The 25,211-nt window shown below is 37.0% G+C and overlaps 1 protein-coding gene across 1 annotated transcript in view; it reads right to left on the reverse strand.

Annotated features, from left to right (window-relative positions):
* The window catches only part of LOC122792394, a 431,766-nt gene extending 406,889 nt beyond the window's left edge, over positions 1-24,877 (reverse strand). The window contains exons 1-4 of the mRNA XM_044060182.1: positions 24,671-24,877; positions 14,985-15,436; positions 2,286-3,202; positions 342-540 (exon numbers count right to left, since the gene is read on the reverse strand). Of these exons, the coding sequence (XP_043916117.1) occupies positions 342-540; positions 2,286-3,202; positions 14,985-15,436; positions 24,671-24,876 (1,774 nt within the window). The 5' untranslated portion in view covers position 24,877. The remainder of the gene's footprint in view (positions 1-341; positions 541-2,285; positions 3,203-14,984; positions 15,437-24,670) is intronic.
* Between the last annotated feature and the right edge of the window lie 334 nt (positions 24,878-25,211).

Here is a 25,211-nt window from a genome sequence, read left to right on the forward strand (position 1 = left end):
GTAACAACTTGTATAGGTATGACTTTTAATTGTAAAATTAATGCTGGGTATATTAATATCCGTTCTACAGGCAATGTATGAGCATTGTGCACACCTCCCACATTTATGTGTGCCCACCTTTATTGATGCCCCTTCTTTTTCTTGTACCATCTTTTTCTCCAAGATGTTCTTCAAGTTCCTATTTCTCCTAAAGATGTATTTTAATTGCTGTTGGAATATGTTTATTCTCATGGGCATTGTTTTAAACATATTGCAAATCCCATTAATGCCCTTCTTTAACCAACCTATGTCAGAATAATAAGTTAAAATTAACCTGGGTATTTCCTTGTCTATTGTTTTACTTATTTCCATATTATTGTCCTTATTTGTGTCGTACTCATTATTCATACTTGTGTCCATACTAGTGGCATTATTGAATACCCCTTTGTCATACTGTTCATTCACCAATAATGGCTTATATCTACTATTACGTTTCTTAATTATTTCTTTTTTAGTATTTTCCACCATATTGTTGGGGTAACCTCTTTCCTTAAACATCTCCTGTACAACATCTAATTCATTTGTAAAGTCACAAAACTCTGTTGTCATTCTGGATACTCTGATCATTTGTCCTTTAACTATATTTCTTTTTATATGGTAAGGATGGTCACTTTGGTAATGCAGGAATGAGTTTGAGTCACATTTCTTTCTGAAAATTCTTGATTTATATACTTTTTTCTTATAATCTTTAATAATCATTACATCTAAGTAATGTATTTCATCCTTATTACACTCATATGTAAATTCCAAAAAGTTGGTAGTACTATTTACATATTCCATAAATTGTTCAATTAGTTCTTTTCCTCCATTCCATATAATAATAATATCGTCCAGGAATCAAAAATACCTTATTATATGTTGTTGAAAATTTGACACAAAGATATATGTTTTCTCCCAAAACAACATTATTATATTTGCATAGATGGGTGCACATGCTGAACCCATGGCAACTCCGTCCAGTTGATGATAAATGTCTCCTTGAAAATAAATAAAATTGTATTTTAAAACTAATTCCATATTTTCCAAGACTAGTCTGAATTCCTCTGGGTTCAGCATGTTAAACTCAGCAATTATTTTTTTAAACCATTCCATACCTTCCTTATGTGGAATTACAGAAAACAAATCTTTTACATCAATTGTTAAAAATAAAAAATCTTCTTGAAATGGTATTGTACTGAATTTCTTCAGGAAATCCCAGGAATCAATCAGAATGTGTACATAGTTGTAATAAAACCTTTTTAACTTGGTATCCACATATATGCCAAGAGGTTGGGTTTTAGATCCCCTAGATGTAACTATTGGTCTCATTGGGGGATCTGCTATACCCTTATGTATTTTAGGAATACCAAAAATTTCAGGTATGACTGGTTTAGGGACTCTAAGAAAATTATATAATTCCACATCTATAAGCCCCTGTAACAAGTTGTCCTCTAGTATTAAATCTATTCTTTTATACAGAGTATTCAATTCATTCATGGAAATAATACGATACCTACTGTCAATCTCTAAAATTTTTAGCATTCTCTCGGTATAATCCCAGCTGTCCATCAGTACCACCCCACCTCCCCTTGTCAGGTTTCATAACTCTAATGTTCTTGTTATTGCTAAGTTGTTCTAAAATAGTCCTTTCTTCCTCAGAGAGATTAGCTGTTATTTTGTGTCTCTTCTTGTATCCATCCCTAATCATTTTGATGGTACATACTTCAAAATGGTGTATATCCTGCTGCAGAGGGGGTTGTATGTACTACTTTTCTTTAATACTTTATTTTCATAGGTCAAGTTATCTTGGTATATAACTGCTAGGTTCAGCTTCCTTGTGAACAGTTTTATATCTAACACTATCTCTTCTATCTTAGGTATTCTAGCTGGTACAAAGGTGAATCCCTTTGTAAAAAGTCTAAAGTATTCCTGAGTAATCTCCATGTCTGTGTAATTGAATATGTTGAAATTATTGTAACTATGTATAATAGTATTATTTGGGTTACTTAGTGCTTCTTCATTAGTAACTTCTTGCCTTGATTCTTCCATTAATATTAATTCATTTTCTAATCCACTAATTCTTCCAGTAACTAGGGACAATGAATGTAGTTGTTGTGTAGTAAATCTTTTTTCTGGGGTTGATGTTAGTAGTCTTTCAGTCATCTCCTGTCCCATCCTCTCCCATTGTATCTTCCTACATAATTCCCTGTCACTTCTGCATATGATTGCTGCCCATTCCGATTCCTGATTCTTTCTGACCTCCTCACCTCCTGTCTTACTTCTAAAGGGTCTTCAAGTTCAACTATTCCATCAATTTCAGTAACATCTATCTGATAGTTCATTTCTTGGTCATTCTTTTGTTCTACCCTGTTATATGAGTTTGTTTCATTCTTCCTGTTGTCCATTTGATAATACTGTTTTCCTATTGTGTTATATCTTTTTGAATTGTGAATAAAATAAGCCTTTCCCTTTTCATAATCCCCTATATCCCGCTCTAACTTCTCCATTTTTCTTTTATAATTTTTCGAGATGATATTGTCTACTTCCTGAAGTGTTTTACAGAAAATATTTTTGTACTCAGTCACTGTAAACAATAAATCGTTCATTATTTCTGATTTCAAAATGTCTATTTCCCTTTTACATACTTCCATTTTTTTACCATTATTCTCTATCATAACCTTCAAGATTGCAAGCCCACATTCATTAAGTATGTTTGAAACAATTTTAAAAAATTCCATGTCATTAGCTGTATTATTAGGAAATTTGTTCAGTCTCAGGCCCTTAGGCACTATTTTTTGTTCAATACATTTAGTTAAATAAAAATTGCCCAAACTTAGGTTTTTATACCCGTTAAGTTGAACCTGAAATAGTTTGCATTTGTCCTTAAATCCAGTATTGGTTGGTAACCTCCTTTCAGCTTCTACATAATTCTCCAAAAATGATTTTTCCAGCCATGTTTCAAAGTCAATGTTCCTATACGTATCCAATCCCCTGTCGCTGGGTAAATGGTGCTCTTGATGTGTCCTACGACTTACTCTAGATAAACCAACAGTACTTCCACTGCACATAGAACCACGCTGTTGCTCGCCCTCACTTGGGTTCCGATGGTCGGAACTTCCGCCCTCCTTCTGTTTTCGTTCAGTTCGTTTTTTACGTACAGGTGGAGGACAGCCTTTATTGTTACCTACAGCAAGATTTTTTGTCTTTTGCTATTAGTTGTACTGGGTACGCGGACCCAGTGGTTGTGTTTGCAACTAAAATTCTGTCAATATGGTTTGTTTTCATTTATAAAAATGTATGACTGCTTGTGTCATACATGATAATTTAATAAAGATGTTTCTTGTTTAAAAAATGTCAACTAGACCATATTTCTTAAGACCTGAGTTCAGAACTATTAGGGCTCACATACCAGTCTCTGGGTTTTTTGTTGTCTTAGTCTGACAGCCAGACATTATTGGTACGAAGAAGAATTCTTAAAAAATAAGCCCTTTATCCTCTTCCACTGGAATTCAAACCTAGCTAAAATCTCTTCAGTATCTCTTTTTTTTTTACCTCCTCTATCTCTGTTTTCACATCTGAGTAGTCACTATGGATGTACATTTGTAATCTTAAATGCTGCCTCTTCTCCACTGGTCTGGCCTTAGCTTCTCACCAAAGCCACCTAGGATGTTGGTTGATTCTTTCTGCTAAATTTTACTTATATTTCTCCACCTTATTTAGCAGGCCTACACTATCACCCCCAACTTCTAAGCTATATATTCTGAGGAGACTTTTTACAGCAGTCAGAAAAAGTTTCCCCCTTAAATAACTAAGTGGAAATCTCTTCTGTTTTTCTTGGGCGGGGTTTCACTGCCTGTCAATCTGTATGCCTAAATGAGCATGAGCAGAAATTAGTACAGGCTGGGTTAAGACTTAATCTCAGATTGTGTTAGAAGGCTTAATCAAATGTATATGCTGTATTATGATGTACAGCCTATCTTTTTTAGATAATAAATTAACTAACAGAATAATAAAAGATGAAACCCAGTACTCCTACCCCAGTTATCCTCATATCTTTAATACTCAGGACAAAAATGTATCTTGCAACCTATCTGCCAAGCAGATAGATTCTCTGACACCTAGCAGAGGTGCTGCTCTGGTCCATATTTTTCAACTGTCTAGATCTTTGCAGACTGTCCACATTTCTGCCTCATATGTTTGGCTTATTTCTCATAAAATTGTGTTTTTCTGGCAAATCACTGGCAAACCATTGAGGACTGAAATCAAAAAATAATACAGGCATTTGAGTTTCAGCCATTATATCCTTCAGAAAATTCATGCTAATGCAAATCCTGTTAGTCTATCAACTTTCTAAGTTTGTAAGAGCAATATTTAAAAGGTGTCCCTATTTTGGGGTCTTTGTCCCCCCATTATTTGTGGCTTTGTCCAGATTTCTTGCTCTAAGAGGTTGAGAGGTATGCTGTGGTCAGCTTTATTTAATAGACTCAATATGTTCTGAATTAACTAAGTTACCATTAACAATGCACTGTTTCTTAATTTATAAAAGGCCTTTGATACCATCAATTACCACATGATTCTGAGCATAGTCTCTGATATTGGTCTGTCTCTTCATGCTTATCCACTGGTTCAACAATTACCTTGAAAGAAGATCACAGGTTGTCAGATGGAAGCGTGCCACCTACCCCTCTGCCAGTGCCCCTGGGGTCCCACGGGGGTCATTGCTTAGTCCACTGTTTTCAGCCTTTGTATATGACACATGCAGCAAGTGTGCAGCTGTTAGGTTACTCAGCATTCAGATGAGTCCAGATTGTTATGTATTTATCCTCATAAGACTGCTATATGGTTGGTACTGCAGCAAAGATTTGACACTCTACAAGTGTCATTGGCAGCTCTGCTTTTCATTTAAACCTCCTCAATCCCAGTACTTTTCAGCTGCAACTGACACAGATTACACAACAACCTCCCCTAAAGTAATCATAAAATGGGCTAATAACTCTGACTGGCATAAACTCTCCACTTCTTCTGGTGAATCATAGGTAATGAACTCACATCTGAACTTCATTTTAAAATAAATATCTGTAAAAGGAATCGAAGAGTGGCTATAAATAGGCAGCTTATGAAAGGGTATTTCCTAGCTGCTTCCTACATACTGAACAGATTTCTGATTACCACCTCTACTAAACACAGACAGGGTATAGCTTTACATTGTATTCTGCTGACGACATCTTGTCAAGGCATGAAAAGTAGCCTTAAGCTGACTAGTTACATGAAAATAAATCAATTATCTTTGGATCACAGGCTACTGTATGGTTGTAAGTATCCTTCCCTTTTAGTACCCTGCTACTAAGCCACTAGTCTGTACAGGTTCATTGTTGTTACTTGTCAAATCAGCCACAAACAAATATGATGACTCTATTGACTGATTGATTTGCTATCTCCCCTTTCAGCCATTTGTCTCTGTTTCAGGGAGGGTGAACATGTAGGTAGGGCCCATCCTCTCAACCACTTTGCTGTTGGTTATCTTGCCCTGCCATGAGTTACCAGGTATACCTTTAATTGGTATGGACAATTGAATAATTTATTTACTAAGTTGGAGCTTCATTAAGTGGTAAGCTATAAAAAGGAGAACAAGTTAATATGTTTTTACTGCACTGAAGAAGGCTTTGCATTTTTACAGCCGAAACCAGTCTGTTTTGTCTCCTTTTCATGCCTTTGAGCTAATAAATATAATAGTTTATGCTACAGTTTGCTGGCTCACATTTTTTACTGCTATAAGGTCTTTTTGGATATGTGCAGTTGCCGTACCTGCAGGTGCTGCCTTATCTATGGATGATTCCCTTCTTTCCCCTGCTGTTGGTCTGTGGCATGCTGTGCATCAGGCACACTCATTTCCGAAGAGGATTCATTATGGTCATACTTCTAAATGAAGCTTAATATTTATGGTCCATCCCTTGCAGTTTTATTTATTTATTTATTTATTTATTTATTTAACATTTGTTGACCGGGAATGTCCGACTAGGTTCCACAGAGCCTGTTTTCAGCGGTGGCCCGGGGAGAAATGCTCCAGATGCATGTTTTTGGAATGTGGGAGGAAACCGGAGTACCCGGAGGAAACCCACGCGAACACAGGGAGAACATGCAAACTCCACACAGAAGGCACCGCAGCCGAGAATCGAACTGGAGAACCTCTTGCTGTGAGGCGACAACGTTAACCGCTGCACCACTGTGCACAGTTTGTTCCTTGAATGCCATTTCTACAAAACATTTTTGTTTGAACAAGGTTATATGCCTTCCTTTATACTTCAGGATAGTTTTGCAGTATCTTAATATTGGACATTTTACAAACAAGGGCTGGAATGGATTGTCTGAACAGCAAAAGGAACTTTACATTCTACAGTTCCAGTTTATATGTGAAAATCCGCTATTTCTATTTGCTTCTTTAGGATCATCTTGGTCTTCTGAACAACTATTTCTATAAAAGGTGGGTTCAGTTATACCCGTGGATCCACATTTTTACATATTTTGTTTTATAATTTGTTCAAGTGTTTTTCGGACTTGCTGAAACTTGAGCACCATTTTTTGTAACAGCGTACACTCACTGGTGCATGTATTAAAAGGTTTAAGCATTTCTACAATAATAACTGTACAAGTGGCAATTATCATTTATACTTTGGATTTATAAGGGCTGGTTACAAGTTACATCGGATGTCTGAACCGCAAGCATCGGACACCATATAGTCTTACGGCTTTTTATGCAACTTTATTTAAGGTGAGATTTTATATCTGGAATCACCTTTAACTTTATATTGTTTTACTTATTAAGCGGTTCTAAACCAGTTTTGTATCCTCGCAAAGTATTCAACGCCATTTTACGAATCAGGACTGCTCAGTCATGGCCTGTGTTCGGGACTTTGTATAATTTTGGTGCATGGCTAATATATCACACTGGAACTATTCTATAAGCCCTTGTGGAATGCATTTTTTCATATTTTCATGAAACATAGAAGAATAAGCAAAGATACAGGGTCGGATGTTCAACATTTTTTGAACTTTGCTGTGGTTTGTTTTTTGAGTAGAAAAGGACATTGGGAAACGTGCTTTGCTTTAAACTACGTGTAATACACATGAATGCGAGTATATACCAGGGTCGAATGGTCGCCATTTTGTTTTATTTGGACACAGTTTGTTTTTGAACACAAGATGAACATTGTGGACTTAATTTATAAACCATTTATGGAAAAATTAGCAGAATATCTTTGTTGACACATATTGGATTTGGACTCATATTTAATAACTATATACTTGGTTTTTGAGGCTGATAAACAGAATTTGTTTTATCATTGACATATTTAGCTATGGATATTTAGCTAATTAGGATTTTTATTTTTACAAAACTGCTTTTGAGTTAAACACAATACATATTTTGGTCCGTTTTGAATTATTGTGGACCCAATTTATGAACTGTTAATGTGTAAATAAGTAGAATATTCTTGCTAATATATTGCATTTGGATGCATAGTTTAATAATTTTAAACCAGGTTTTGAGGCTATCGAATGCAATTGGTCTCATTATTGATATTTTGATCTACAGACATTCACCAATTATGATGATTTTTTTTTCAAATCTGCTTTTGAACTTAAAACAGTATATATTTTGTGAGCAATTGTTTCTGTTCCATGTATTAGTCTAGATAATGAATGTGGAACAGTTTAAACAGCTGCAGGGAGAATTATTATTGTATGAATACATGTGGGACATGACTACAGTAGCCATCTGTTTATTACAAAATATATTCTTGGGATTACCTATGATTCATACATATACTTTTGGTCCTTTAACCATTGGTCTTTTGGACTGGGGATTAGAGAACCTACAACACTGATTTACACTTTACACTGCAACCTTTATTTTTAAAGTTGATGCCTATGAGTCTATATCCAATATTTCATTTGTCCATCATTTACACAAAATCCACATATACTATAATTGAATTTTGACCCACTTTGAGACTTGGTCTCCAAATATTATATAATAAGGATTTTATTCCTTTTATTCCTTAATATAAACAAAGTATACTGAGGGCCCTAAACCCCTGTACACTCATATTGGTGGAGTTAAACTTATCAGATTATTAATACCTATTCAACATTTGGTTGTTGGGTCTATGAGAGTTACAAGACATCTGCAACAGCTGGAAAGACCACAGAAGTACTTCACCAAGAGGATCACTGGCCTCAGACAGATGCCCTATGCAGCTCAACTGAAGAAACTCCAGCTGTACTCGGTTGCATACCGCCTACTCAGAGGTGATCTCTGTCTGATATACAAGGCCGTGTCCAACCCAGAACTGATGGACATGCTCCACCTAAAGAAAAGCTTATCCCCTCGAGCCACACACTCTAGGGATCTAAATCTCACCACAACAATAAATAGGACGTGATGGTGGGATAGATTCCTGTCACAGAGACTTCCCATGCTTTGGAACAAGATTCCAATCCACATTAGGCAGAGCTCCTTGCTAACACTCTTCAAGAGAAACCTTGACGAGTGGATAGGAAACAGAAAGTTTACCCCAGGGATCACTTCAGTGGCTCTGCTGGACAGAGGCACAGGGTACTAATCTAAGGGGGCGGCGAAAGCCAACACATTCTGGCTAGGCTTATAAATGCCTTCGGGCAGATAGGCTAGTACCTACCTATGACTATTACTATTAACCTTCCTTGGTCCATGGTTGTTTTTTTGCATGGCAACTATTATCTATGTATGGCAAAGGCTTTCATAGTTCATGTTTTTTGAACATGGTGGAGAGTATGTACGTATTGACTATGGGCTTAGCACTGCTTAGTAATTAAAGTCACTTTGAAGATTGACTTTACAGCAGGGGCTAACATTGTCCTAAGTCTCTTTACATGTACATTTTATAACTGTGGAGTCATCGATTTATGTGGTTTTGCTAACTGAGTGTTGAGACTTAGCACTGCTTGAATAAACATATTGAGGAGCAGGGGCTAATATTGTCCACACTCGATCATTTCATATTGATATGGCATATGAACATAGCATTGCTACAAGGGTTGCCTTCTTTTGGATTTTTATGACAAAAATAACAGTATATGAATTCATCCTGACTAAGTAACTGTGTTGAGACTTAGCACTGCTTGAAAATAGATATATAGAGGAGCAGGGGCTAATATTGTCCACACTTGATTTTTCCATATTGGATTGGTACATGAACATAGCATTGCTGCAAAGGTTGCCTCTCTTTCAAGTTATATGATCAAAAATAACAGTGCATGACTCTAAACTAACCATTGGATCAAATTTATGCATTTTTGATTACCCTAATTTGGAGACTCATATTTACAACTTCTGGTGTTCGACTAGGGGACAGATAGCAATTATTTTGTGCTGATTATTAACCACCAATGGATCTTACTAACCTGCTACAGGGTTTATCCTCAGATAGGGATGATTTGGCCATTTTTAGCCTTGACAATACAGCCAATCAAAATGGGCCAGAGGATTTAGTCCTAGAAAATACATGTGAAGCACAGTTTCTCAAACTTAATAAGAGTATGAGGTCTCTTTGGACCAATGTATGGCATTCCAAGCTTTTCAAGGCATATTTAACTAAGAGCATTTCACCACGGGGGTTGAGGGTATTTATACAGCTATTGGTTCCAAATATTGATACCACCCTTACAGAACAATGGGCTGTGGCTCAACAAAGAGCCTGTATGAGCTTTATTGAAATTTTAGCTTCTCTTTATGAGAGAACAATTGACAAAGACATATTAGAAATCACACAAATGTGTGCAGACATTCAGAAATTTGAAGGACAGGAATCTTACAACACCTGTCTCAGGAAACTCAGTCAGGATCTGCTAACTTTGGAGCAGCAATTAAAAGACAGAAAAATGAAATGTTTCATAGGGATCTAACTGACTATGAGGGTGGGCATCCTTTTTCAAGTAATAGACATGTGAAGCTTGAGCAAACACTCAGAAAGGTGGCCAAAAGGAAAAGACCCAGATCCATCCTTAAAAAGCCTTCCTCATCTAGTTATGACACTTCTGGTGAGGAATCCTCATCAGGCTTTGAGCCTGATGCACAGCATTCCCCAGACTCTCCAGCCCCCAAACGAAATAATACATAAATCCCTTTAGGGGTAGGTAAAGGAGGGGGCAGGAAACATCAGAAAATTGGACAACATGGAAGGATTGTTGAAACTGATGGTACAGAAATAGTAGAGAATAATGTATTGAACATGTTATTCTCTCCTTTGTCACCCACCCAAGAAAAATTTTTGAATAAAGGTCTTAATTTTATACCTGGCTTTTATGTGTCTGAAGATACATTTGCAAAAGGATCTAACTTCATTTTGTAGGCTTCTTAACCTTAGATTATTTTTCCAAACGGCAACTAATCCTGAATCGCAGGATGGTTTCAGATACCACAAATCTAATTTAATGCCATCAATGCATCACAGTGTGTTAATGTTTCAGAATTGCATTCTCAAAGATCTGCATTTTAACTTTAGGGAATTCCACACCAAATTAAACAATCTCTCAAAGATTAAAATGGATGCCATCCATGAACTTGAAACTAACCATGATTTGGCAATATTGTCTGCAGATAGGGGTGGGGCAGTGGTGTTACAGGATTGGACCCAATACAACACTGAAGCTACGAGACAGTTAGCTGACAGTCGTTATTATACTCACATGACATTGGACCCAACTCCAGGCTTCAAGAAACAAACTGACCAGTTTTTGGCATCAGTCAAGAATGAGGGAACTATTACAGACAACACACTACATCACCTCACGGTGCCCGACCTATCCAGTCCATACATACATCTTTTACCTAAAATACACAAGAATCTGGAAAATCCACCTGGTAGACCTATAGTTTCAGGTAGGGGTTCCCTCACGGAACCATTATCTCAGTTTCTGACACAGTATCTCAAACTACTTCTGAAATAGGTTATCGCCTGCATTCAAGACACCATGGAATTCTTCAAAATTATCTCAGAGATGCAGCTTGAGCCTGGGTGGTTGCTCTGCACCCTTGATGTTTCTTCATTGTACACCAACATTCCTCACTGGGCGGGGTAGGAAGCATTAGAATACTGGTTATATAAGTCAGAGCTGTACCAACTGGGTTTCAACACCTTTTTACTTTGTCTGACCGAACACATTCTTACAAAGAACATGTTCTATTACCAGAATAAATGCTACTTACAAATACAAGGCACTGCCATGGGAGCCTCATTCGCTCCCATATATGCTGATTTATTTATGGCCCACATTGTGGAACACCTCATCTATGACAACTTACACAACATCTATCTAGATGAGATTGAGATTTTGACAAGATACTTGGACGATTGCTGGTTAGTATAGAGATCGGACCCTGATTATCTTACAGTGTTTGTCGGATACTTAGGTGACAACAAATGGGGTATACAATTTACTGTTACATATGACATCAATAAGATATTTTTTTTAGATGTCTTAGTTACTAGGAACAATGACCATACTCTAACATCAGAAGTATATCACAAATACACCCAATATAACTCCCTTCTCCATGCTACTAGCTTTCATCCTCCACATATATGCAGAAACATCCCAAAATTACAATTTTTGCTTATGAAACACATATGTTCAAATGATGCTACTTATCAGGTATACCAAGAAGACCTTACTACTAGGTTCAGGAATAGAGGATACAAAATGGGGAATATCTTTCAAGCCAGACATTGGGTGACTAATCGTAACAGGCAAAATCTCTTAACATATAGGGACAAGACTAAGAACAAGACAACCATCTGACTGGTCACTACGTATGGTAGAAATACTGATGTCCTACTCAATAGTGTCCATAGACATTGGAACATACGTTTGGCAGATAACAAAATATGTGAGTTTCTGGATGACAGATGTCAATTTTCTTTCAGGAGAGGCAGGAATTTAGGCTCATTCTTAAATCATTACAAACATGGTTGGAGAAGTAAAGGTGACCCTATACAAGCCACTCTTGTGGGGGATCAACTCAAGGGTTGTTTTCCCTGTGAACATTGCACTCACTGCAGAAGGGTGATGAAGACATGCCAGTTCAGCAGCAAAAATACCGGGCAAGTATTTGATATTTTCTTTTTTGCTAACTGTCAGACTGATTGGGTGATATATTTAGCTACCTGTAGCTGCTCTGCATCTTATGTGGGACAAACGTCCAGGTCTTTAAAATACAGTGTCTCTGAACATTTAAGTGACATCAGACACAAGAAGCTTACGAATGCCTTATACAAACATACTGGGGTACATAAGAATGCATCTTTTACTTTTACTGTGATTGATAAAATCATTGGACAGAGAACAAACAAATCAGGTTGGCATCAGATATTAAATAATAAAGAGAAAAAAATGGATCTTCAAACTGGGGGCACTGTTTTCACCAGGGCTTAATGAATACCTTTAATTAGTACAATCAATTAAATAATTAATTAACTAAGTTGGAGCTTCATTTAGTGGTAAGCTATAAAAAGGAGAACAGGTGAATATGTTTTTACTGCACTGAAGAAGGCTTTGTATTTTTACAGCCGAAACCGGTCTGTTTTGTCTCCTTTTCATGCCTTTGAGCTAATAAATATAATAGTTTATGCTGCAGTCTGCTGGCTCACATTTTTTACTGTTATAAAGTCTTTTTGGATCTGTGCAGTTGCTGTACCTGCAGAGGCTGCCTTATCTACAGATGATTACCAAGTATGCACCTAAGGCAGCCCATATGGAATATATTGAGCCACTGCTCCTGTTTTGAGCACAGAGTCCATGTTTCACTGGCTGTGCTCAAAACACAGGCTATGTAAACCTGCACATTGGTGTGCACAGTGAGCTTATAATTAGCCCATACTCTCTTTGTCAGTCTGGAAAACATTGTGGCAGCTTTTCCAATGCACTTGTTGATCTTGCTATCAAGCAACATGTTGTCAGAGGTTGTAGAGCCTAGATACATGAACTCATGGACGACCTCCAGCTCATAATTGGTCACCATGATTAATGGCTCATTGCCTACATTTTGGCCCATCACCTGGATCTTCTTTAAACTAATCGTGAGACCAAATTCCATACATGCACCCGCAAAGTGAGTCATGAGTGACTGAAGTTCTTGCATGTGAGCCACATTAGCTGTGTCATCAAGGAACAGGAACTCCCTTAGACACTTCCTAAGCACCCTGGTCTTCAATCTAAGTCTCAATAGTATGAAGAGGTTACTGTCCATTCTGTTTTGGAGAAAGATACCCTCTGTAGCAGTTCTGGAAGCAAATTTCAACAGAACTGAAAAGAAGATGCCAAACAATGTTGGCGTCAGCACACACTCCTGCTTTACTCTACTGAGAATCTTGAATTGTTTGAATGTGGATCCATCGTACATGATGGCCCCATTTATGCCTTCATGGAAGGCTCTGATAATGCTAAGCAGTACTGGAGGACAGCCGATCTTTGCCAGAATTGCAAACAGACCTTTCCTACTGATGAAGTCAAATGCCTTGGTCAAATCAATAAAGGCAATATATAGAGATTTGTTTTGCTCCATACACTTTTCTTGAAGTTGCCTAACAGAAAAAAACATGTCTATAGTAGACCTTTCAGCTCTGAACCCACACTGAGACTTGGGGTAAACTCCCTCTGCAAGAATGTGGAGCCTCTATAGGACAAGTGCAAACAGCTTCCCCATGCTACAGAGAAGAGAGATGCCACGATAGTTGTTACAATCACTTTTCTTATCCTTATTCTTATAGATAGTAACTATGTTAGCATCCCTCATATCTTGCAGTACACTACCTTCTCTCCAGCATTGGCAAAGTATTGCATGCAGCTCTGAGATTAGGGTACTCCCAGCACATTTAAGAATTTCTGAGGGATTACCATCTTTCCTGGGTCCTTTTCCTGAAGAGACTGCTTTTAGTGCATCATTGAGTTCCTCCAGTCTGGGCTTAGCATCAAGTTCAGTCATAGTTACCAGAGGCTCGATGGCATTCAGGGTTCTCTCCATAACTGTGATCTGTCTGGCATACAGCTGTGAGTAGTATTCCATCCAGCATTCCATCTGCTTGATTTTGTCCTTCAAAACCTCACCTGTGGCCAACTTATGTGGGCTGATCTTCCTTTGTGATGGGCTGATGGCTTGCTTGATCGTACATTCTTTGCATGTTACCAATGTCCGCAGCCTGCTGAATCTTGAAGTAAAGTTGGAGCCAATAATCATTTGCACACCTCTGAGCTACCTGGTCCACTTGACTCAGAGCACACCAGAGTTCCTGCAAGTTCTCCTCATTGGGCAAGGACCTGTATGCAGCCAGTGCTTGTCTCTTCTTCACAATCAGGGGTGTCAGCATGTCAGTGTGGGTTTCAAATCAATCAGCACACTTGACTGTCTTCTTCCCAAAGATAGATATTGCAGTGTTAATGATAGCTCCCCGTAGTTTTTCCCATCTCTTTTTGTTGTCAATGTCATCCAGGCAAGGAAAAGCCTCTTCAAGTGCTTGAACAAACTTGAGTACTTTTGAAGGGTCATGAGTCTTGCCTATGTCAATGCATGGTCTCCTTTCCTTTTTAGAGTGAAAGAACATTAGCATCTGGATGTTCACCTTACTACACAATGAGCAAGTGATTGGTATCACAGTCTGAGCTGTGGTAACTACATGTTACCCTGACACTACCTAACCTGCTGCATTCGGTGAGGACAAGGTCAAGTTGGTGCTAATGTTTCGATCTTGGGTGTTACCATGAAACTTTGTGCTGGGGCTTGACATTCAAGAAAGAGTAGGTTATGCAGAGGTCACACTGGGAACAAAGTTCAAGGAGGCGCTGTCCATTTTAATTCATCTTTCCTGTTCCAAAATGTCCCAGACAAGATGACCAGCTGGGATGGTCATTGTCTACTATAGCATTAAAATTACCAAGAATGAATAATGGTTCATGGGAAGGGACCTCAGTGATGGCAACACTAAATTCATCACAGAATTTGTCCTTGACTTCCTGGGTAGAAGTTAAAGCAGGAACATAGACGCTGAAGATGTTGACCATGCCCACTGGTGTTTGTAGCTGAATTTTCAGCAGTCTCTCATTTCCCATATTTGGTGGTATGACTGAGCCAACGAGGTTGTTTCTGCTTGTGAAACCAGTACCATGTTCCCTGGTCTCTTCCAGAAGCTTCCTATGCCAGGAAAAAGTAAAGTCCTTCTCCCCGAGACATCCAATGGATGACAGCCTTGTTTCCTGGAGTGCCACAATGTCCATCTGCAATCTGCTCAACTTATTGTTAATGACTGCTGTCTTCTGAGCATCACTGATGTTCTGTAGATCTTTCGTAAGGCCTGGACTCATTATCCTTATGTTCCATGTACCTAGTCTAAAGGCGGATTTAGTTAAAGTAGCAAACAAACACCAACTGTACCACAGCTAGGAAGTTTACTATAAAACAGGTAAGCACTTTCAGGGATGTGCCCCTTCATCAGACAACTCACAAAATCAATTAATTCCTTATATAGTAGAAGCACATGCTATCAATTAAGTCTTAAAGATACAATGTTGAATACAAGTGCTTAAAAATGACTCACTCTAATATATCTAAAATTTGCATAGATCTAATTCAAAACTTCATAAGTGTTAAAACATATATTATATACATAAGTCATAGTTAATAATAATATATTAAAGCTGCTAAAACCATGTCACACTGTGCAAAATTTATATAAACATGAATTATAACATACAACGTGAATATAAACATATATATATATATATATATATATATATATATATATATATATATATATATATATATATAGTACACTAACACCATATAAAATATAATGTGTATGTGTATATAAAGGCATATTGGAATATAGAAATATCTATGTAAGTATAAATATGTGTGCATGTATGTATACAAATGTATAAAAATATATTTAAATGTACGTCAAAACTAAAATTGCAATAAAAATAAAACATTAAAATTCTAAAATCATAACAGTCAATGCTTATGTGGACGAGCTTTTAAGACACCATATTGTTTAAACCTGGTGGTTTATCTGCATTAAACAACATAATCCATTTTTGTTCTGCAACCTCCGTGTCATTTGACAAATTGCCCCTTCTCAATCTCTTTGGCAGGACTTGTAGAACAAGGAACTTAAAACTGTGATCAGGTCCCTCGTTCTTATTGTGCATGGCTATAGCACTACTCTCTTTACAATTCTTGATGTCCCTGTAGTGTTCCAATAGTCTCTCTTTCAACCGCCTGTTAGTCTTACCTATATAGAAACTAAAACATACTGTGCAATAGGCAAGATACACTACATTAGATGTTGTACAATCAGCATATTGGCTGCTATTAAAACTGAAACCCTTAAATGGGTGTACAAAGATTCTACCACTGTGAATATATTTACAGGCTGTGCAATCTCTGCATATGTAGGTACCCAATCTATCAGATCTATTCTGGATGGTTGATGTATTATTCCTATAGCAAAGGTGACTCCTTAATGTTCTGTTCTATCTTACTTTGTGACAATGGATGTAGAATCACTTTTCACTGTCATCCCCAATGAATGGGGCATAGACAATGTAAGGGAACTACTTAATAATGCAAATCACACTAGGAATAAATGTGAGTTGATCTGAGGTTGTAGAACAAATATGGATTATGTTGTTTAATGCAGATAAACCACCAGGTTTAAACAATATGGTGTTTTTGAAATCGTTCTTAAAAGCTCGTCCACTTAAGCATTGACTATTATGATCTTAGAATTTTAATGTTTTATTTTATTTATTGCAATTTTAGTTTGGTCATTATGACACACTAAGTTGTCTATGCATTCATTATATGTGTATGTGTGTATATAGATATATATATATATATATATATATATATATATATATATATATATATATATATTGTTTATCTACATATGTACACGTACATTTAAATATATTTTTATACATTTGTATACATACATGCACACATATTTATACTTACATAGATATTTTTGCACAGTATGACATGGTTTTAGCAGCTTTAATATATTATTATTAACTATGACTTATATACATAATATGTGTTTTAACACTTATGAAGTTTTGAATCAGATATATGCAAATTTTAGATATATTAGAGTGAGTCATTTTTAAGCACTTGTATTCAACATTGTATCTTTAAGACTTAATTGATAGCATCTGCTTCTACTATATAAGGAATGAATTGTTTTTGTGAGTTGTCTGATGAAGGGGCGCATCCCTGAAAGCACTTACATGTTTTATAATAAACTTCCTAGCTGTGGTACAGTTGGTGTTTGTTTGCTACTTTAACTATATTTATTTTACACCAGCTGTTTTGTTAGTTGGCAGAGGATTTTGGTGTTTTGCATTTTAAAGGCAGATTTAGATTTGTTATTTTTTTGTTTTCCCAGGTGTATGATTAATGAACCATCAGTTTGGGGGTTCCCTAAGCCTCACACACCCAGGAGAGCAAGTGGACCATGGTGAGGCAGCGCCTATTTGGCTGAGGGCTCTCCAGCTTAAGGCAGGTGGTAGCTGCCCAATAAGATCAAAGGATCTCTCCCACCATCAGAAGCAGCTCCTGGTGCCTCACTCTACACCATTTGAGTGCATTGGCTTATTACCGATAACTGCTACTTCCTGTGTTGTGTCACCACTCACAGAGTGAAGCTGGAGTGTCCTCTCCAGGGCACAGGCCTGGACAAATGAGTTATGGGAAATAGCTGATGCCCAGCAGTAGGTTCCCTCTCTCCATGCCACTGATGTAATCCAATTGGAAAGGCAAGACCAGTTACAACTTGGCATCAGTTTCATCGCAAGAGCTGCCAGACTGAGGCCGAGTACATTCTCAAATTGCTTTAGGGGCTCCATCTCTGGATTTTTCCTCAGGGTTTACTCCCAAAGCCTTTACCATAACTAGGTATTGCTGCAAGGCAGCTGGGGTTTTAAATCAGAGTTTAGCTTCTCATAGGTGGGTTGCCTTCCCAGGCTAAAAAGCTGACAAGCCTCATCTTAAATGTGACACTGCATCAGTTAGGGACAGTTTTATTGCTTGTATATTATTTAAGGGTGGTATCATTAACTAGTTTATTGTGACATCAATCATTTATGGCCAGTTTTAAGGGAAGTAGCAAAGAGAAATTAGAGAAAAGAATTCCTGCAGACATGAAAAGAGATTAAAACCGTGTAAATGAGTTAGGGGTGAGATTTATAGAAGTGACAAGATTGTTTAAAATTTAAGGTTAAAACGGAATGTGTAGTAAGAAATGATACTTAACAGTAAAACATTTAGTGACATTAGATGGGTTAGCAGAAGGGATATATGGTATACACATTACATTGGAATAAACAGGTAATCACTTGAAGACAAAGGGGGGATTCATAAAGGTTAGCACAAGGTGCACGGAATGTGCATATCTCCAGGTAACCTTTTTGAATTCATACAGTCTTACTATGATGCATTTGCATAAAGTGTGCAGCACCATGCAAGGCTATCTGTATGGCTGTGCTAAATGCAAATGAGGCAGTCTGGAGGAAAGGCAGATGCTAATTAGCCATATACTGTCACCTCTGGAAGTGCCGCTTGGGAGGTATCTACATGCCAAGTGATTTATAGACTCACTTGGCTGTATAGATTAGCATGGCCACTCCTTACACATTGTGGTAGTTTGGCCATATTCATATACTATGTTAGCAGTAAATGTTGGGGAGTAGTGTGGTAAACGTACGGTTATGAGATATGTGCATGCGTAACTGTATTAGTGAGTGTGTGCCTGCCTGGGAGGTAGCATTACAGGTGTTAATGAGGGAGTTGAGTAGGCACACGCGTGTGTGAATGTGTGTGTGTGTGTGTGTGTGTGTGTGTGTGTGTGTGTGTGTGTGTGTGTGTGTGTGTGTGTGTGTGTGTGTGTATGGATGAATAGATGAGCTTGTCTGAGTGTGACTACGTGGGTAGGAGGCAGTGTTCGTGTGTGTGTGTAAGTGTATGTGTATGGAACAAATGTGTGAATGCATGTGAAGGCAGGTGGGTGGGTAGGGATGGATGGATGTCATACTTCCACACACACCTGGATTAATGAACATATCCTCGTAGCGAAATGGATAGAGATACGTCATTATGAGCAGTAGGTGCAGAGTATGAATACGTGGAAGAGGAAATAAGCATTCCTATGAACCTATAAATACACCCCTGGAATCCCACCTGTGTCCCTGCTGGACAGGGGAAAAAGGTGCTGACTTTGAGGGAACATGGGTGAAATTCTTGGCTAGGCTTATAAGGAACTCTGGGCCAATAGCCTAGCATCATCCTATGAATAAAGTCTGCCACATTGGGTGGGGAATGGACCACTAGCCACCAGGGATAACCCTTTTAACTCATGCCTGAACAATAAACAGAAAAGAGATAGGAGTGGGAGGAAAGCACTAGCCACCATGGAGAACCCTTCAAACTTGTGTCTGAACAGCACTTAAACACAATGGAGATCACAGGTGGAGAGAACCCCTAGCCACCAGGGAGAACTTTTCAGTAATGTGTTGATGGAGGGGAACAACAGGCACCAGGGATATTCTATATAGCATGCCTTAAAGGCAATTAAAACAAAACACAAAACAATAAGATGGAAACCACTAGACACCAGTGATACTGTGATTATGGTGCGGTAAAAGGTACTACAAGTGATTCAAAACCTGTAGCCAGTCACCTCCACAAAAATATATTACTCCTCTGAGCCACCAATAGGTACCAAGGATGTTATCCACAACAGTTTTATGTATTAAGGGGGAAAAAGCAAGTCCAAAATGGGGTGGGGCGATTCAACCTCTGCAGGTTTGACACAGGAAACATCAGCATTAGCCTGCTGCACTAACTGACAAATTAGCGCAACAAGCTATTTTTGCTGTATAATGAAGATCTTGACCATTATTTAATGCTTGCAGCAGTGTGTGACGTACAAAGAGAAGGGACTTGGAATTTTTTACCCTACTTCTCAACATTGTAGCAGAGGAAATTAAGACATTGCCAAAATCATGGACTGCTTGTCCAAAATTTCTCCTACAAACTTGAAAAGTCACTAAGATAAAAGCTTTGGACTACCATGCATTTACTGAATGATATGAATTGTGAAACTCACATGTCTGGCATTAAGGACTGATTGTAATCATCTGTATACTTATAAGAAGAGTTGCAGCTACGGGAAACATCCTGCCTTCAATCCACTTTTCTTTCTTCTCTTTGTATGCCTTTTTTTTTGGTTCAGATTGCACTTTAGGAGTTTGGGGAGGGATTTGCAGCCTTGCAAAGTTTTGCAAATCTAATAGTTCTACACCTGTTGTGTTACTCTTAATTGTTCTTACAGCAGGAGCACTTCTCACTGGTCCAGCATTACACTAACTGAAAAACAAAACAAGCAAAGAATACTGGACTGTAACAGAAAATCAAAGCAAGAAAAAGAATGAACTTCAACAAGGATCCATCAAAACATTAATCAAGAATTAAGAGCTTTCTTCTCACAATCTAAAATAGACTCCTTGCAGGAGTTTTTTTTTAATCATTAAGGTAAGTAGCTTTAACATTTTTTTTTTGTGGACTGGCAATGGTACAGTCTAACAAAGCTCATATGAAAGTTAAAATTCTGTCTACTTCATATCATCCAGGTGCCAGCCTTATATATAGGCATTCTGTGGGCTGTTCTAGGGACACTTTTCTACTCTTTATTTATTTATTTTTTATTTATTTAAAGCAATGAAACACAGAGTTTCTTTACTCTAAGAAAAAATAAACTAAATAAATATAAAAATACATTAAAGTCCCGAGGCACCCCTGTAAAAAGTAAATGCACCTGCAACATAGCAGATGCCTTAGGGAAAGGTGCTGTACAACTTAACACTCAGTTCTCATTATGCTTTGAATGTTGCAATGTTTCTCCATCAGTGAAACAGAGCAGATAGCCCACAAAGTGCAAAGTGGAAAGTGAATGGTATGGATGTTGTGTGAAAAGAGAAGCTGAAGTTTCCATTGGTGGTAGCATGAGGTGAGTATTCCTTTTTAAGATGCTGGCAGGTAGCACTGTTTGACAATGAAATCACTAAAGAGATTATGTGCAAACACAGTAGGTAGCAATAAAACAATGCTTTGTTAAAAGACGCTTTAATGACAAACTAAAAACGTTTTCACAGAAATGCTTCTTCATACAGTCAAACAGCATTCCTTTCCTAATAGTAGCAACTAGATTTTTGTATATAAGTTAAAAAAGTTAAAAACTTAAGTTCAGACAATGATACAAACATGTACATAAAAAAGCATTTGCTTTTTTGACTACTACATAGAGCATTTATCCACTAGAGTGATTTTGTTTTGACTTCAGAGACTGACAGTGGGTGGCCTGTTTGCTCAAGGATCAGTACAATGTCAAAAGTAATAAGGGGAGGAACAATGATCCAAAATTACAGCCAGATTTTAAATCTTATTCCTTTTCACTTAAAATGTTAATGGAACAACAGGTTTTGTATCAACAGGCATTTTCTGAACAAGCATATGAAACCCTAATGTCTGGCATTACTGACTGACCGTAATCCTTCGTGGCTTACTGGAAAATCAAAAACTTTTATGAGGGTCACAGTAAAAAATATGAGGCAAAATTAGGGAATAGGTGAGAGGTATGGAGGGTAGTTGTGTAGAACTGGATTAGCTGTACTTTTCAAGAGTAAAAAATCAACCAGAATCCACAAAGAAGAAAAAAAAAAAATATATATATATATATATATATATATACATATACATACATAGATACTGCAGCAAGGAAAGAAAAAGAAAACTCATTTTGAGTGCTTTCATCCTGCCAACAAATTATCTTCAGATAGAGGTATTTGAAACTGAGCATTTTTAATTTTCTGGTCATGCTATTTTTTGGGGGTGGGGCAATGCACATCTCTGAAGTTTATGAGAAAATGTTTTCGTATGTATGTATATATATATATATATATATATATATATATATATATATATATATATAAATATATATGGATTCACTAGCTAATCTCGAAATACTGAAATCTCAAATTTCAGTATTTCGAGACTGAAAAGTCGAAATTCCACATACCCGAAAACCAACAACCGCGAAAACCAAAATCACGACCATACACACACACACAAACCACCACACAAACACACATACAACTACCTAACTACAGTACAGGAAACAAAACAACACACACAAATACAACATAACATACAAACACACCTACCCTACCTATAAGCAGGGGGTAACCCCCCTTCACTCCCCATGTGAGGGGCTGCATCCCCCACATCTCCTCTACTGATATATACTAACTCCGAGGCTGCACTAAACATACAAACACACAAAAGCCACCACTACACACACTCACACACATTAAAATCCCTACCCAGTACCCTTATGTAAACACCACTTACTTGAATCCCTGCTTAATCCACAGACCGTTCAGTCTTGAAATTCGAGATTTCAGTATTTCGAGGTTGTCTAGTGAACCTATATATATATATATATATATATATATATATATATATATATATATATATATATATGGGTTTAATATCAGAATGTCGAGTTGAAATGGCTGCAGATGGAAAACTCGAAACACAGATGTTCGAATTTCCATCTGGCTGAACATCTCAGTGTTAGAAAGCTTATATTAGTGAATGCACTGTGCATTCGCTAATATAAACTCAAAGAATCCTACAAAGATCGTGGTACAGTTACTGGAGGTATGGTGTCACTGATGATAAGGTTGTCCAGACTTATTAGTGACAATAAAGTTTTGGAAAAATAATTGTAAACATTGGTTGGGATGTTTTTGGAAAGAGGCTATCCCCTTAAATTGTTGACCAAAATACGTAAAGAGGTATTGAGCAAGAGAGATACTGTGTTTCCACCTATACTTAGGGTGAACAATACAGAAATTTTGAGAACATCAAAAGGAAAAAACTTTAATGATTCAAGAGTTTTAGTTCTAAAATACAACAATCAGACAAAAGGGATAGAGGAATTAGTACATACAGCATGGGATGTTTGTTTCAATTGGGAACTTAAAAACCTTTTAGGTTGTGCTCCCAGAATTGTTTATTCTAGGGGAAGAAATATCAATGAATTTTTAGAACAACACATTCCCAGAAACACAACATCTAAAATGAATAGATGTGGGACCTGTAGGTTTTGTAGATATATTAATGACGGACCTTATGTAAGTGTACAGGGTTACAACAGGACTATCCCATGCCCAGGTAGAGTGAATTGTAATACACAAAGGGTGGTTTATTTAGCCACGTGTACCAATTGTAGTGCATTCTATGTTGGTAAGACCATTCGAGGATTGAAAGACCAGATAGGTGAACATCTTAGGGCTATTAAGAATCATGATTCTCATAATGCTGTATAGTCACATAGTATAGTTTGCACCAACTTTAAGAGATTTTTATTTTTTTGTTATAGATAGGGTGTTGTTCAATGAAAGAGGAGGTGATGAAAAATTAAAGGTGGAATTATTAGAATACAAATGGCAGGTTATGTTGAATGCAACAATGCCACCTGGATTGAATGATTTTATTTCCCTAGGACCTATTTTGAGACAAAGGGCATACATAATCTAGTTACTTTTAAGTGTACACAATAACAGTAAATATTGTAACAGTATAGTTTTTATATATTTTTACTATTGCACTTGTGGGTTGGGGATGTATTTGTCTTGTATATGTTATATTACTTTAATATACTTTAAGATGAATGTGTTTAAAATTTGTAATTGAATGATTGATTAATTAATGTGTGTATATTAATGGTTTGTTGAGTAGCTACCACTCATTCTGATGAAGCCATGCAACGATGGTGAAAGCGCTTAGTGTGTGGAACAGTATTAAACGCTTCGCAAGTACTCTGGTGGTCGTGGTTTACTTTCTGTTTTATTAGTTCTATATCCATTGGGTATTTTTGTTTTGTGTTATTAAGGATATAAACCAGACAGGAAAATCAATATCTCAAGACCAACAAAAGAAGACTCTATACATTCCATAATTTTATGCTAACATTTTTGCTTTTTGCCTTTCATCATTTGTACTTGAAGTCAATTTATCTGACTTGATTTATTTCCCCAGTGGGAAATGAATTACACAGTTCCATTCTTTTAATTGTGTTTCTTTTAATGACCAGATAAGGGTCTTTCAGCATAACTGCCTCATTTCAGGAGTGAATAAGGTGTTGTGATGTGATTTCATGATTACCCAGATGTCTCAAGTTCAAAGAGAAAAGGTAGGAATCAGACTACAGCCTGCAGCATGTATTTCACTCATTGCCTGAATTATTAGGTCTGTTTCCCAGCTAGCAAACTGTGCCCTATAATGTATTCAGTTTCTGTGCTCTTCTTCTCTTTAGTGGAGTTATTTTTTTTTAAATAATAAAAATATAAATATATTTATATTAGAGCATATAAATTAAACAGCCAAGTAAGATTACACAGCACTAATCAGAACTTAACAAATAATTTAGTTTCACATATGTACCTATGCTATAATTTTACAATACAGATTATCATATACATTTTTTTCTCGCGGTCATACCCGTGTGCAACATAAGAGAGTTGCTCAGTTGCTCTGGTCAGCTCTCCTGCAGTTGACTCCAAATTTGCAAATCTTCCATTATCGGCATTTCCCCACTCACTCAAAATAATTAGGTGGCAAAGCTGTGCAGCCATGGGGGAAATAATCCTTTCAATGGCTTTATTGTGTATTAAAGTGCTTATACCAGTAGCCGAAAGAAAAGCCATAACTGAAAACCTACAAAAAGAAAAGTGTAACTTATTTTTTGCTATCCATTAAAATGATACGAAACATAGTTATAAAAAGTAGCTATTAACCAAGTTCTTGAAAAACAGTATCACTAAATTAAAAATTCAAGCATGAAGCTTTCTACACTTAAATATGCTCTTTTACTTTTTCAAAACTCCATTTCTGGTACAGTTGTACTATTCTGTTTATATTTAACTTTATTGCTAAACAGACCTTTAACTTTAACATGCACTATATAAAACAAATATCCAGAAATAGTGATCTGATATCAGAAATAATTTTAGTTTACACACACACACACACACACACACAA

This window comes from Protopterus annectens, chromosome 1.part2, assembly GCF_019279795.1.
Source record: "Protopterus annectens isolate FY-2018-M chromosome 1.part2, PAN1.0, whole genome shotgun sequence".
NCBI lineage: Eukaryota > Metazoa > Chordata > Ceratodontiformes > Protopteridae > Protopterus > Protopterus annectens.